The 14,425-nt window shown below is 43.2% G+C and overlaps 1 protein-coding gene across 1 annotated transcript in view; it reads left to right on the forward strand.

Annotated features, from left to right (window-relative positions):
• The window catches only part of DIAPH3 (diaphanous related formin 3), a 1,357,913-nt gene that overhangs the window by 1,060,740 nt on the left and 282,748 nt on the right, over positions 1–14,425 (forward strand). Inside the window, exon 25 of the mRNA XM_082245041.1 lies at positions 7,135–7,270. Coding sequence (XP_082101167.1) covers positions 7,135–7,270 — 136 coding nt within the window. The remainder of the gene's footprint in view (positions 1–7,134; positions 7,271–14,425) is intronic.

Genomic DNA, 14,425 nt, shown 5'->3' on the forward strand with positions numbered 1-14,425 from the left:
ACTCAAAGATGATCCTCCCCAGCCGGGATGTCCTGTGGCGAGAACGACTCAGGCAACACAATGGGTTGAAACTCATAATTGGGTATTAATGGAGACATTCCGGAAGACGAGTTGATGGCAGAGTTCCTGGCAAACTCTGCCCAGGGTAGCAGATCAACCCAATTGTCTTAATGGTCTGAGATATATTGCAGAGGAGAAATTGCTGCAGAGCTTGGTTGGATTGCTCAGTGGCACCATTGGACTGTGGATTGTAGACCGAGGAGAAGGAGATTTGAATACCCAACTAGGAGCAAAAGGCATGGCAGAACCTGGAGACAAACTGGCACCCACGGTCTGAGACAATGTCCTTAGGCAACCCGCGTAAGCGGAAAACCTCCCTGGCCCACACCGAGGCTAGCTCCTGAGCAGCAGGTAGCCACTTAAATGGGAAACAGTGGCACATTTTGGAGAACCGGTCGACAACCGTGAGGATAACTGTGTAACCTCGAGATGTGGGAAGTTCCACAGTAAAATCCATGGCCAGGTGAGACCAGGGATGCTCCTTATCGGGAATGGGATGCAGTAGGCCCAAGGGAAGGTGCCGCAGAGATTTTTTCTGGGCACAGACCGAACAAGCAGACACATATGCAGCAACATCCGTGCAGAGAGGTGGGCACTAGAAAGGATGGGAATTAGCCCAGGATATCGGTTTTTTACCAGGATGACCGGCAGTCATAGAATTGTGGTACATGCGCAACATTCTGATGCAAAACCCCTCAGGTACAAAACATTTTCTCTCTGTAGGAACATCAGGTTGGGCAGCCAAGATCTGTTCCCCAAGAGCAGAGGTTACGTTTGTGCGGATGGCAGCCAGTATATGATTCAAAGGTATGACCGCTGTCGGCATGGAGTCCTCCCTGGAACACTCAGAATACTGGCGAGACAAGGCATCAGCTTTACCATCCTTGGAGCAAATAGACCATGTAGTTAAAACGAGACAAGAATAAGGCCCATATTGCCTGACGGGGTGTGAGCCTCTTGGCCTCCGAGAGATACGTCTTTGTAATTTCATTCAGCTGGAGACAGCTTCTTGGAGTAAAACTCGCAAGCAAGTAAGGGTCCATCAGGTGTCTGACGCTGAGACAGGAGGTTGTCTACTCCTATCTCAGACGCATCCACCTCTAGGACAAAGGGCAAACGAGGATTGGGATGAGACAGAATGGGAGCTGAAGCGAAAGCAGTCTTTAGGGCCTCAAAAGCTTGGATGGCAGCCGTCGTCCAATTGTGGGGATCGCTGCCTTTCTTGGTCAGTTTCTGATAAATCTACGATAGTAGTTGGCAAACCCAAGGAAACGCTGAATGGAACGGAGACCACCAGGGCGAGGCCATTGTAAAACAGCCAAACCTTCTGAGGGTCCATGGAGAACCCTCCAGCAGAAATGATGTAGCCCAAGAAGGCAACCTGAGACAGATGGAATTCACATTTCTAAAGCTTACAGAAAAGCCCATTCTCACGTAACCATTGCAGCACCCGTCTTAAATTCAGGTAGTGTGATATGATGGAGACTGAGTAAATCAAAATGTCGTCCAAATAGACCACTACACATTGCTGCAACATATCAGGAAAGATATAATTGATGAACTCCTGGAAGACAGCGGGCACAATGCACAAGCCAAAGGACATCATGAGATATTCGTAATAACTGGTTTTGGTATTAAATGCCGTTTTCCACTCATCGCCCTCCTTGATCCTTCAGAGGTTATACACGGCCCTTAGGTCAAGCTTGGTTAAGATCGCTACTCCCTTTAGGCAGTCAAACAATTCAATGGATTTGAGTTTGCATTCTTGACCATGATGCGATTCGGGGCCCCTATAAATCAATGCAAGGTCTTAACTCACCCCCCCATCTTCTTTACGAAGAAAAAACTGCCCTCCCCGCTGGAGAAGTGGACTTGCGAATATGCCCCCGGGCAAGCGCATCCGCAACGTATTCCTCTATGGCCTTATTCTCAGCAACCTTGAGAGGATAAACCCTGCCACGAGGGGGAATGGTACCAGGTTGCAAGTCTATGGCACAATCGCTCGGACGATGAGGGGGAAGAGTACCAGCGTGCACCTTGTCAAATACATCTTGATACTCACGATATTCAGTAAGCAACACTGAATCCGAGGAGATACAAAGTACCTTAACAGGCCCATGGATACAAACAGCGCCACACTGTGGAAACCAAGAGAGGATCTCGACCCTACTGCCAGTCAAAGGTCAGATTGTGTTTCTGAAGCCAAGGGTGGGGAAGAAATCATAGGAGCCAATCCAGTAAGAGGCCTCCACAGGCGCTCCATAAACAATGGTCTCTCCCTGAGCCTGGTATCGATCAAAATCAGGAAAGAAATGAGAGCCTCGAGCTCGTCAGGGAGAGCCTTGGCAGCAACCTCGTCCTTCAATGCATCAGAGAGACCATGAGAGAAGACAGCCACCAGAGCCTCATTATTCCAGCCCACCTCTGCTGCCAGGGTACGAAATTTGATGGCATTCTCGACAACGGTTTGTATACCCTGGACAGGAGCAGCTTAGCAGCAGAGGCAGAGCAAGCAGGCACAATTCGAATACTTTACGGAAGGAGGCAACAAAACTCGGGTAATTGAGTATCACAGGATTATCGGTCTCCCATAAGGGATTGGCCCAGACCTTGTCCAAGAGCAACAAGATTAGGAACCCTACCGTGGACCTGTCAGAGGGAAATGCCTGAGGAACCATCTCAAAATAAGTGCCCACTTGGTTTAGGAAGCCACGACACTGAGTCGGTTCACCCCCATTATGCTGCGGAAGGGGGGTTTAATCAGTCATCCCTCTGGTAACAGCAATTCCAGCTGCAGGAGCAGGAGGAACCACCGGCCTAGCAGCACCAGGAGCAAGGTGTGCTGTGCCTTCAAGTAACGTCTGCAACGCCTGAGCGAAGAGACCTAAATGGTGATCTTGTTGATCGAGCCTGGAAACCAGCATGGGGAGCGTAGGAGCACCTGCATCATCAAGATTTATGGCCCTTGTATACTGTCAAGGTGCTTTGAAACCAGACCACACGCAGAAGCAAGGAAAATAAAGAAATAACAAAAACGCACAGCAAAAGTGAGGAACGAAATCAGGAACAGTCGGGGTCAAGTCCAGAGCGGGTAGTCATCCAAGCCGGGGTCGAGTGCAGAGGTGGATCGTCTGCCGATGTGAAATCGAGAGCCAGGAAAGTCGTCAGCCAAGCCAGGTCATGCACGGAGAACAGAAGACTGCTAGCAGTGATGCACCTTGGAGCACAAACACAAGGGCAAAGAACTGCAAGCCAACAGAATATATATATTTAGTCAGGTGTGCAACATCATCACTGAGCGACACCCAGGCAGCAGGCAAGTGATGATGCAAACAGAGTTTATAAAAGACAGCAGCCTGCACATGTCCAAGATGGCTGCCAACAGGAAGGCAAAGTAAGATCTTGACACCTGCCTGGACCAATACCTTTTTTTTTTTTTTTTTTTTTTGTTTTTTTTTTGGAAGGGAGGGAAGGATTTTAGTATGACTTACACGTCAAAAACGGTATTGAAATATCCTTTTTTTTTTTTTTTGTTTTTATTTTCGTTTTTGTGTTTATATTAATGGAAAATTAAATAAAATGTTGATATATTACAAAAAAAATGGAAAAGGCAACCATCTCACAGACATTCTAGGCCGTTCCACATAAGTTAGCACCTCGACAGGAGCGTCTTCTGATGAGAAGGGTTGAAGAAAATCGCCTTGCAAGTTCACTACAGTTAACTAAGAAAGTAGAAAGTCAAATAGTGGTGATTGTTTCCTGTGACACAATACGGCGTACACTGCAGAGGAATGGCATGCATGAGTGTCGTCCATGAAGGAAACCTCTTCTAAAGCCCACATAGAATTTGCCAGGTCCCATGCTGAAAAAGACAACTACTGGGACTCTGTACTCTTGATTGATGAGACCAAGATAAATGTTTTTGGAACTGATGGCTTCAAAACTGTATGGTGTCGCAAAGGTGACGAGTACAAAGAAAAATGCATGGTGCCTACAGTAAAACATGGTAGTGGCAAAGTCCTGTGGGACTGTATGGGTGCTGCATTTCATTGATGGTATTATGAATTCACAGATGTACTGGTCTATATTGAAAGAGAAGATGCTACCATCACTCTGTGCCCTTGGCTGTCGTGTACTTTCCCAACTTGACAAGGATCCAAAACGCACATCTAAGGCCACTGTTGGATTTCTGAAGAAGAACAGGGTGAAAATGATTCAGTGGCCTAGTGCTGTATGTCTCTTGATATGAACCCAATCTAACACTTTTGGGGAATTCTGAAGAGACAAATTGAGCATCACTCTCTATCCAGCATCCAGTCTCTAAAAGAGGTCGTTCTTGAAGAATGGAAAAAGATGTTGCATTATGTCTCCAACTTGTTCATTCCATGCCTAGAAGACTTGGTGCTGTCCTTACAAATCATGGAGGTCATACAAAATACTAGATGTAGTAGTTTTTGTTGTGCGGTGTATTTATAAGTTAAACTATTGACCTTACGTTCATGTAATGAGCTAAACATATGTTCTATAATGTTATAGTTTTATAATAGTTAATGGTGATAATATATATATGTTAACTATATATATATATATATATATATATATAGTTAATGTTTTGTTAAAATTTTGGAAATTGTTCTTCTGTTTATTGAGATATTGATTAAAATCTTACTTTTCAAATGGGGTGTACTCATTAATGCTAATACACACATGCCTTGGGCATGGAGTTTACCAGAGCTTCACAGGTTGCCACTGGAGTCCCCTTCCACTCCTCCATGAACAACATCACAGAGCTGGTGGATGTTAGAGACCTTGTTCTCCCCCACCTTCCATTTGAGGATTTCCCACAGATGCGCAAAAGAGTTTAGGTCTGGAGACATGCTTGGCGATTCCATCAGCTTTACCCTCAACTTCTTTAGTAAGGCACTGGTCATCTTGGCGGTGTGTTTGGGATCGTTATCATGTTGAAATACTTCCCTACGGCCCAGTCTCTGAAGGGAGGGGATCATGCTCTGCTTCAGTATGTCACAGTACATGTTGGCAATCATGATTCCCTCGATGAACTGTAGCTCCCCAGTGCCGGAAGCACTCATGCAGTCCCAGACCATGAGACTCCCATTACGATGCTGTAGGCAAGACACTTGTCTTTGTAATCCTCATCTGGTTGCCACCACACACGCTTGGCACCATCTGAACCAAATAAGTTTATCTTCGTCTTATCAGACCACAGAATACTGTTTCCAGTGATCCATGTCCTTAGTCTGCTTGTTTTCAGCAAACTGTTTGCGGGCTTTCTTCTGCATCATCTTTAGAAGAGGCTTCCTTCTTGGATGACAGCCATGCAGACCAATTTTATGCAGTGTATGGTCTAAGCACTGACAAGCTGACCCCCACACCCCTTCAACCTCTGCATCAATGCTGGCAGCACTCATATGTCTTTTTCCCAAAGACAACCTCTGGGTATGACTCTGAGAACGTGCACTCAACCTCTTTGGTTTGACTATGGTGAGGCCTGTTCTGAGTGGAACCTGTCCTGTTAAACTGCTGTATTGGTCTTGGCCACCGTGTTGCAGCTCAGTTTCAGGGTCTTGGCAATCTTCTTATAGCCTTGGCCATCTTAATGTAAAGCAACAATTATTTTTTTTTTCAGATCCTCAGAGTTTTTTGCCATGAGGTGCCATGTTGAACTTCCAGTGACCAGTATGAGAGAGTGAGAACGATAACACCAAATTTACCACACTTGTTCCCCACATGACACTGAGGAGGGAAAATAGCTAATTGGGTCCAATTTAGACATTTTGACTTAGGGGTGTACTCACTTTTGTTACCAGCGGTTTAGAGAATAATGGCTGTGTGTTGAGGTATTTTGAGGGTACAGAAAATGTACACTGTTATACAAGCTGTACACTCACTACTTTACATTGTAGCAAAGTGTCATTTCTTCAGTGTTGTCACATAAAGTTATAATAAAATATTTACAAAAATGTGAGGGGTGTACGCACTTTTGTGAGATACTGTATATACACTATATTGTCAAAAGTATTGGGACAACTCCTTTACACACTCATGAACTTTAATGGCATCCCAGTCTCAGTCCGTAGGGTTTAATATTAAATTGGCCCAACCTTTGCAGCTATAACAGTTTCAACTCTTCTGAGAAGGCTGTCCACAAGGTTTAGAAGTGTGTTTATAGTAATGTTTGACCATTCTTCCAGAAGCGCATTTGTGAGGTCAGACACTGATGTTAGACGAGAAGGCCTGGCTTGCAATCTCCACTTGAATTCTTCCCAAAGGTGTTCTATTGGGTTGGGATCAGGACTGTGCAGGCCAGTCAAGTTCCTCCACCCCAATCTCGCTCATCCATGTCTTTATGGACCCTCTATGGACACTTATGTGCAGTCATGTTGGAAAAACAACACCACACCATAATCCCCCCTTCATCAAATCATTTGGACCAGTGCACAAAGCAAAGTCCATAATGACTGACCTGCACAGAGTCCTGACCTCATCCCGATAGAACACCTTTGGCATGAGTTAGAGCAGAGACTGCGAGCAAGGCCTTCTCGTCCAACACCAGTGCCTGACCTTGCAAATGAGCTTCTGCAAGAATGATCAAACTTCCCAAAGACACACTCATAAACCTTGTGGACAGGCCTCCCAGAAGAGCTGAAACAGTTATAGCTTCGAATGGTGGGGCAACTCAATATTGAACCCTACGGATTAAGACTTGGATGTCGTTAAAGTTCATGTGCGCGTAAAGGCAGGTGTCCCAATACTTTTGACAATACAGTGTGTGTGTGTGTGTTTTTTTTTTTTTTTTTTTTTTTGTTTAACTGGTGATGTGTCAGAAAAATGTGGCTTTGGGTTTATCAAAGCTACAGAAGACTAACATTTCAAGAGAAAGAGCTCCCATTGACTCTGGGGCTTTAAAATTCCTATAAGTGGAAAACCTGCGTAACATGAAAAAATACAGTGGTTCTAAATCTTCATTTGTATATGGATTGATTTTTAACTACTGTTTCATGTTTGTGTATAATCAGGCTGTTAACAGAATTTAATTTTCTTGTTTTTCCATAGCAAGCAACAAAGGAGAATAATAGGCGCAAAGAGGCAGAAGAGAAATTGAAGAGAGTCAGGTTAGCAAAGGAAATGGCAGAAAGAGAGAAAGAAGAGAGACAAAAAAAGAAACGGCGTCTTCTAGAAAAGAACGATGGTTAGTAAAAAACATTTTTTTCCTAATTAAATATATTATAAGTTCACAATTGTCCATGAGAACCAAGATTCCACTTCCTCTTGTGTGGAATAATCCTAAAAGGGAGCTGCTGATTATTAGTTTATGTGGACTTTTTCGTTCTTCATTTTTAGTCATAAGGCACAATGTGACATCCAGGAGGATTTATATTCTGTAATATGAATGTTGAACACTCTGGTCTTTGAAAGGTGAACCCATAGCAATATCAAGCTTCTTTTGACTATGAGTGGAGGGTTTTTTTTGTTTGTAATATATATTGTAATATTCCCCCTCTGCATGAAGGGGCGCCCTCACCCCTATCTGGGGAGGGGGGGTGTCTTTGCTGGTTTCCGGATCCATGGACCTCCTTGGTACAGGTCAAGTGGTACAGGTCAAGTGGGTCCACAAAGTTATTCAGTCAGGCTACGAGATCGAGTTTGGTCTTGTCCTCCAGAAGGATTTTCCCTTCCAAACTGCACTTGTCCCCAGATCACTTACGGGGTCTCTTTGGAGCAGTGCAAGACTTGTTATTTCAAAGGGTGATTGTTCCGGTTCCGACTTTGGAACATTTTCAAGGGTTTTTTTACTCAAACCTCTTTACAGTTCCCAGGAAGGAAGTTACATCCAATTCTGGACCTCAAGGCGTTAAGCTGCTTTGTACGAATACAGAAGTTCCGCATGAAGTTCATTCACATGGTAGTGGCATCCCTACATCAGGGGGATTTCTTCTTGCTTCATTTGACATCAAGGACACCTACCTGCACATTTTAATGTCCTTGGCGCCACGCTTCCTCTGTTTTGCTGTGGACGAGGAGCACTATCAGTTTGTGGCGCTGACCTTTGGTCTCACCTCCACACCTCGGGTCCTCACAGGAGTGTTGGCCCCAGTGCTGGCATTGTTTGAGTCAGCAGACGATCAAAGTACTGGGGTACCTGGACGATCGTCTGCGAGCAGAGTATCTGACTGCTCTGATGGACTACCGGATATTGCTCTGCAAACTCTGAGGGAGTTCGTTGAGATCCTGAACACAGGAGTCTGCTTTGGTTCTGTCCACAAAAAATGGCCTATGTGGGTCTGACTCTGGACACGGCCTTAGCCACAGTGTTTCTTCCTCAGGAAAAACTCCATTCGTGCTCAGGGGGTCTGGACTCTGGCAGAGCCCAGACTGCCAATTAGTGTACTGGAGCTCGGTAAGTAGCCCTCATTCCAAGGTGGGCTGACTGATTTGTTCCAGCCCTCTCAAACTTCTACCATGACTCCTGTGCAGGATTCAGGCAGAAGGGATTCTGATCATTCTAGTGGTACAACTGGTCACCGATGCTCCTTGGGGACTTCCTCTTAAAGAGGATCTGTTGCCCCAAGGGCCAATGTTTCATCCTGTTATACAGGCGCTTGCTTTAACGGCTTGGCTGTTGTACACCAGGTGCTGAAGGGTGGAGGTTTGTTTGAATCGGTGATTCCTACGCTGCCTCTAGAAAAATCTACCATCATACGTGGAAGATGTACATTGCGTGGTGTGAGTCTCTTGGTGTTCATCCTCGCTCCTTCCCGGTGGATCAGATCTTAACCTTTTTTCAACAGGGAGTTGAACAAAAATCGACCTTGAGTACCATCAAGGGCCAGGTATCGGGTTTTGGCATTTATTTTTCAACGACCTTTGGCCACACACTCCCTGGTGCCTACCTTTTTTTCAGCATGTCCGACATTTGGTTCCTTCAGTGCTGGCTCTGTTGCCACCCTGGATGGTATTTTTGACTTCCTGAAAAATCTATTTCTCTAAAGTTCATTGACGTACACAGCACTCACCCCTCTGTGGAGTTGGCTTCTTCTGACACTGCTTGTAACAAAACTGAGTGCCTATAGCTGAGAGTGGGCGTATACCCCCTGGGACTGCCCATAGGCGTAGTCAAGCTTTTTCCTGTCTATTGTCCCACTCCTGTAGGGGGCAGTATAACCCAATGGCTAAAAAGAATCAGGAGCTGTGTCCGTCAATGAACATCAGAGAAATGGATTTAACGGTAAGTCAAAAATCCAATTTTTTTCCCCCTACTCTTCTTTTCTAAATGTTTTTCACTAGTTTTGTATTTGGCTAGGGTCAGTGTCACTGCCGGCAGCATGAGGAGATAACTGGACCTTATTGAGGTTGTACAGGCAGCCCAACTCCTCCAGGATGGCACATCAATATGTGCCATTGATTTAAACAAATGTATGCAGCGCTAGCTTCAAAAATATTTTGGTGAAAATTATAGTATACAATAAAACCTCAAAATATTGTGTGCAAAAAGTGCTAAGTGCTAAAATATCCAAATATGCATTAAACAATAAATATCAAGTGCATAAAATCTTAGTTCTAAAATCCACATGAAGTGTTATAAATAAATCCAAGTGAGTGATAAGTACATAAAAAGTCCTTAATGTGATCCAAATAAGGTGCCAAAGTGCCAAGAATTCAAGGTGCTTGCAAAGTGATAAGGTGCCCCTCTCGGTTCCCCACTCCCCAGATTGCCAATATAAAAAGACCTTTGTATATTATTGCACAGTGGCCCGGGATCTTTGGAACAAACTTCTCCAATGTAGCCTTCAGTATTGTATGGGTGTCCGCCTCCGCTTCCACCATTAAATAAAAAGAGGGTCGTACATGGTGAAGTATGTATATACCGATTTATTTTCCATAAAAAGTCAAATGAATACTTACAAACGAAAGAAGTATTATGGCATGTAAACAATATACTCGTGTGGCGCCGCTCTCGGCGTGCGTTCCACACACAGGAAGTTCCTGACCGGAAGTGACGTTCCGTCTGGTCCGCAACTGGAAGTGCGTCAACGCGTTTCGCCGTCAATACAGCCTCTTCAAAGACATCACTTCCTGTTAGCGGAGGCTTTTTTTATCGTAGCCTCTCTGTCATCACGTCCGGAATCTCTTAATACAAGCTTATTCTATCGGTCACAAACTACTAAAATTAATTACTGGAATTGATATAGTGGCATTACTCATCTATATCATATATAGATATATAAATTTAATCTGATATGTTTGTGAACGTTTCCTACGTCCGGGCATCACTTCCTGTTTACAAAAATTATTGATCCCTTTTTTTTATTTCCGCTATATATTAATAATTAAAACAACATATTTAGCATTCATAAAATAGATAAAATTATATACAAAACTTAATCAGTATTATACTTCTGAGAATTATATATTAAAAGGTATCTTTATATAAAATTATTTAAAAATTAACTGATTGTGGTTTAAACAAATATTGCATTTTATATTGTTATATTTAAATGTATAAAAAATATAAAAAAAATTATGAAAAATCTATAAATATAGGAATATTAATATCTTGAGACTCAACATTAGTGGAGGAAATTAAATTATTACAGGAAGTGATGTCTTTGAAGACGCTGTATTGACGGTGAAACGCGTTGACGCACTTCCGGTTGCGGACCAGACAGAACGTCACTTCCGGTCAGGAACTTCCTGTGTGTGGAACGCACGCCGAGAGCGGCGCCACACAAGTATATTGTTTACATGTCATAATACTTCTTTCGTTTGTAAGTATTCATTTGACTTTTTATGGAAAATAAATCGGTATATACATACTTCACCATGTACGGCCCTCTTTTTATTTAATGGTGGAAGCGGAGGCGGACCCATACAATACTGAAGGCTACATTGGAGAAGTTTGTTCCAAAGATCCCGGGCCACTGTGCAATAATATACAAAGGTCTTTTTATATTGGCAATCTGGTGAGTGGGGAACCGAGAGGGGCACCTTATCACTTTGCAAGCACCTTGAATTCTTGGCACTTTGGCACCTTATTTGGATCACATTAAGGACTTTTTATGCACTTATCACTCACTTGGATTTATTTATAACACTTTATGTGGATTTTAGAACTAAGATTTTATGCACTTGATATTTATTGTTTATTGCATATTTGGATATTTTAGCACTTAGCACTTTTTGCACACAATATTTTGAGGTTTTATTGTATACTATAATTTTCACCAAAATATTTTTGAAGCTAGCGCTGCATAAATTTGTTTAAATCATTTTCCCTAAGATTTTCTTAGTGTTTGCAGCAGCTGCACACATTTACACTTTTAATTTACACATTTCTCACTCAAATAACTACACGTTTTTTCATTCAATATGTGCCATTGCCAAAAGATTTGTTGTGTCTTCCAGCACAGTCTCAAGAGCATGGAGGAGATTCCTGGAGACAGGCAGTTACTTTAGGAGAGCTGGGGAAGGCCATAGAAGGTCCTTAATCCATTAGCAGGACCAGTATCTGCTCCCTTGTGCAAGGAGGAACAGGATGAGCACTGCCAGAGCCCTACAAAATGACGACCTGCATGCCTCTTGTGTAAATGTCTCCGACCAAACAATCAGAAGCAGAGTTCATGAGGGTGACCTGAGGTCCTCTAGTGAGCCCTGTGCTCACTGTCTGGCACCGTGGAGCTCAATTGGCATTTGTCATTGAAAACCAAAATTGGCAGGTCTGCCACTGGCGCCCTGTGCTTTTCACAGATGAGAGCAGGTTCACCCTGAGAACATGTCACAGACGTGAAAAGGGTCAGGAGAAGCCGTGGAAACATTATGCTGCCTGTAACATCGTTCAGCATGACCAGGTTGGTAGTGGGTCAGTAATGGTCTGGGGAGGCATATCTATGGAGGGGCGCACAGACCTCTACAGGCTAGACCTGACACCCTGACTGCCATTAGGTATCGGGATGAAATCCTTGGACCTATTGTCAGATCCTGCAGTGGGTCCTGGGTTCCTCCTGGTGAATAACTATGCCCGGCCTCTTGTGGGAAGAGTATGCAGTAAATTCATGGAGGATAAAGGAATTGATACCATTGAATGGCGGCCCCTACACTTGCCTGGCCCCAATCCAATAGAATACCTCTGGAACATTCGGTTTCGGTCCATCCGAAGTCGCCAGGTTGCACCCTCAGTCTGTTCAGGAGCTCAGTGATGCTCTGGTCCCTATCTGGGAGGATATGCCCCAGGACACCATCCGTCGTCTCATTAGGAGCATGCCCCGACGTTGTCAATCATGCATACAAGCAAGTGGGGGCCATACAAAATACTGAGTACCATTTTGAATTGCTACTACTACATTTCAACAAAATGGACTAGCCTGATACATCATTTTTTACCTTTGAATTTTGGGGTGTCTTTAAATTCAGCCCTCTGTAGGTTGATAATTTTCATTTCTATCAATCGATGTGGCATCCTTTCATTCCAAAAACATTACCCAGTCCATATCAGTATAGATATCCAGCATGATATTTTTCCCCGTTGAGATCTAATGTATTTTCAAAGTGTTCCTTTAATTTTTTTGAGCAGTGTGATCCGGAAAGTATTCACCGCGCTTCACTTTTTCCACATTTTGTCATGTTACAGCCTTATTCTAAAACAGATTACATTCAGTAGCTTTTCAGAGCTAAAACCAAGCCATGAAGTCCAAGAAATATCCTGTAGACCTCAGATTCACAGATCTGGGGAAGGGTGCAAAAAAAATTCTGCAGCATTGAAGGTCCCAATGAGAACAATGGCCTCCATCACCCGTAAATGGTAGAAGTTTGGAACCGCTAGGACTCTTGCTAGAGTGGGCCAATCTGTTTGGGATAGAAGGGCCTTAGTCAGGGAGATGACCAAGAACCCAATGGTCACTCTGACAGAGCTCCAGCATTTCTCTATAGGGGGAGGAGAACCTTCCAGAAGAACAACTATCTCTGTAGCACTCCACCAATCAGGCCTGTATAGTAGAGTGGCCAGACGGAAGCCACTCCTTTAGTAAAAGGCACATGGCAGCCCGCCAGGAGTTTGCCAAAAGGCACCTAAAGGACTCTTAGACCATGAGAATCAAAACAAAGATTTAACTTTTTTGGTTTGAATGACAGGCATCATGTTTGGAGGAAATCCAGGCACTGCTCATCACCTGGCCAATACCTACAGCGAAGAATGGCAGTGGCAGGTACTGGGAGACTAGTCAGGATTGAGGGAGAGATGAATACAGCAATGTACACAGACATCCTTTGCTAAAACCTGCTCCAGAGCCCTCTGAACCTCAGACTGGGGTGAAGGTTCATCTTCTAACAGGACGACCCTAGGCGCACAGCCAAGATAACAAAGGAGTAGCTACAGGACAACTTTGTGAATGTTCTTGAGTGTTCCAGCTAGAGCCCACACTTAAACCAGATCGAATATCTGAAAATGGCTGTGCACCGACACTCCCCATCCAACCTGATGGCGCTTGAGAGGTTCTGCAAAGAATGGGAGAAACTGCTCAAAAATTTGTGTGCCAAGCTTGTAGCATCATATTCAAAAAGACTTGAGGCTGTATTTGATGCCAAAGGTGCTTCAACAAAGTATTGAGCAAAGGCTGTGAATACTTGTGATTTTTTCCCTTTTTGTTTTATTTTTTATTTATTTTTTTTTTAATTTGCAAAGATGTCAAACAAACTTCTTTCACATTGCCATTATGGAGTATTGTTTGTAGAATTTTGAGGAAAGTAATGAATTTAATCCATTTTGCAATACAGCTGTAACAAAACAAAATGTGGAAAAAGTGAAGAGCTGTGAATACTTTCCTGATTCACTATATATATATATATATATATATATATATTATATTTTTTTTTTCTTAGGGGTAGGCTCTATAAAACACATGATTCCAATTGGTATATGGTTATTTTACATATATTGCCTTATTCAAGAAAGCCACTTTTCAGATCCCCAAACCTATTGCCAATTTCTATCTCTCTCATTATTTAGTGAAAATTTAAGTTAAATTGCCTCAGGTGTCATTCACCAGAAAGCTTAGAATCTGAGGCTTTTTGAATAATAAGAATGCTTGCATTATTGAGAACACTGCACATAGTTAGGTCCATTTATATTTGGACACAGGCACAATTTTTCAGGTATTTGCCAAAACATATTCAAACTACAGTTATATAATGGATATGAGCTCAAAGTGCACACTCTCATGTTTAATTTGAGGGTATGTAGATCCAAATCAGAAGAAGGGTTTAGGAATTACAGCTTTTAATATTAGCCACCATTTTTCAAGGGAATAATAGTAATTGGACAATTGTATCAAACGCTTTTGCATGGCCAAGT

The sequence above is a fragment of the Pelophylax lessonae genome (assembly GCF_965119305.1).
Source record: "Pelophylax lessonae genome assembly, chromosome: 2".
Lineage (NCBI taxonomy): Eukaryota > Metazoa > Chordata > Amphibia > Anura > Ranidae > Pelophylax > Pelophylax lessonae.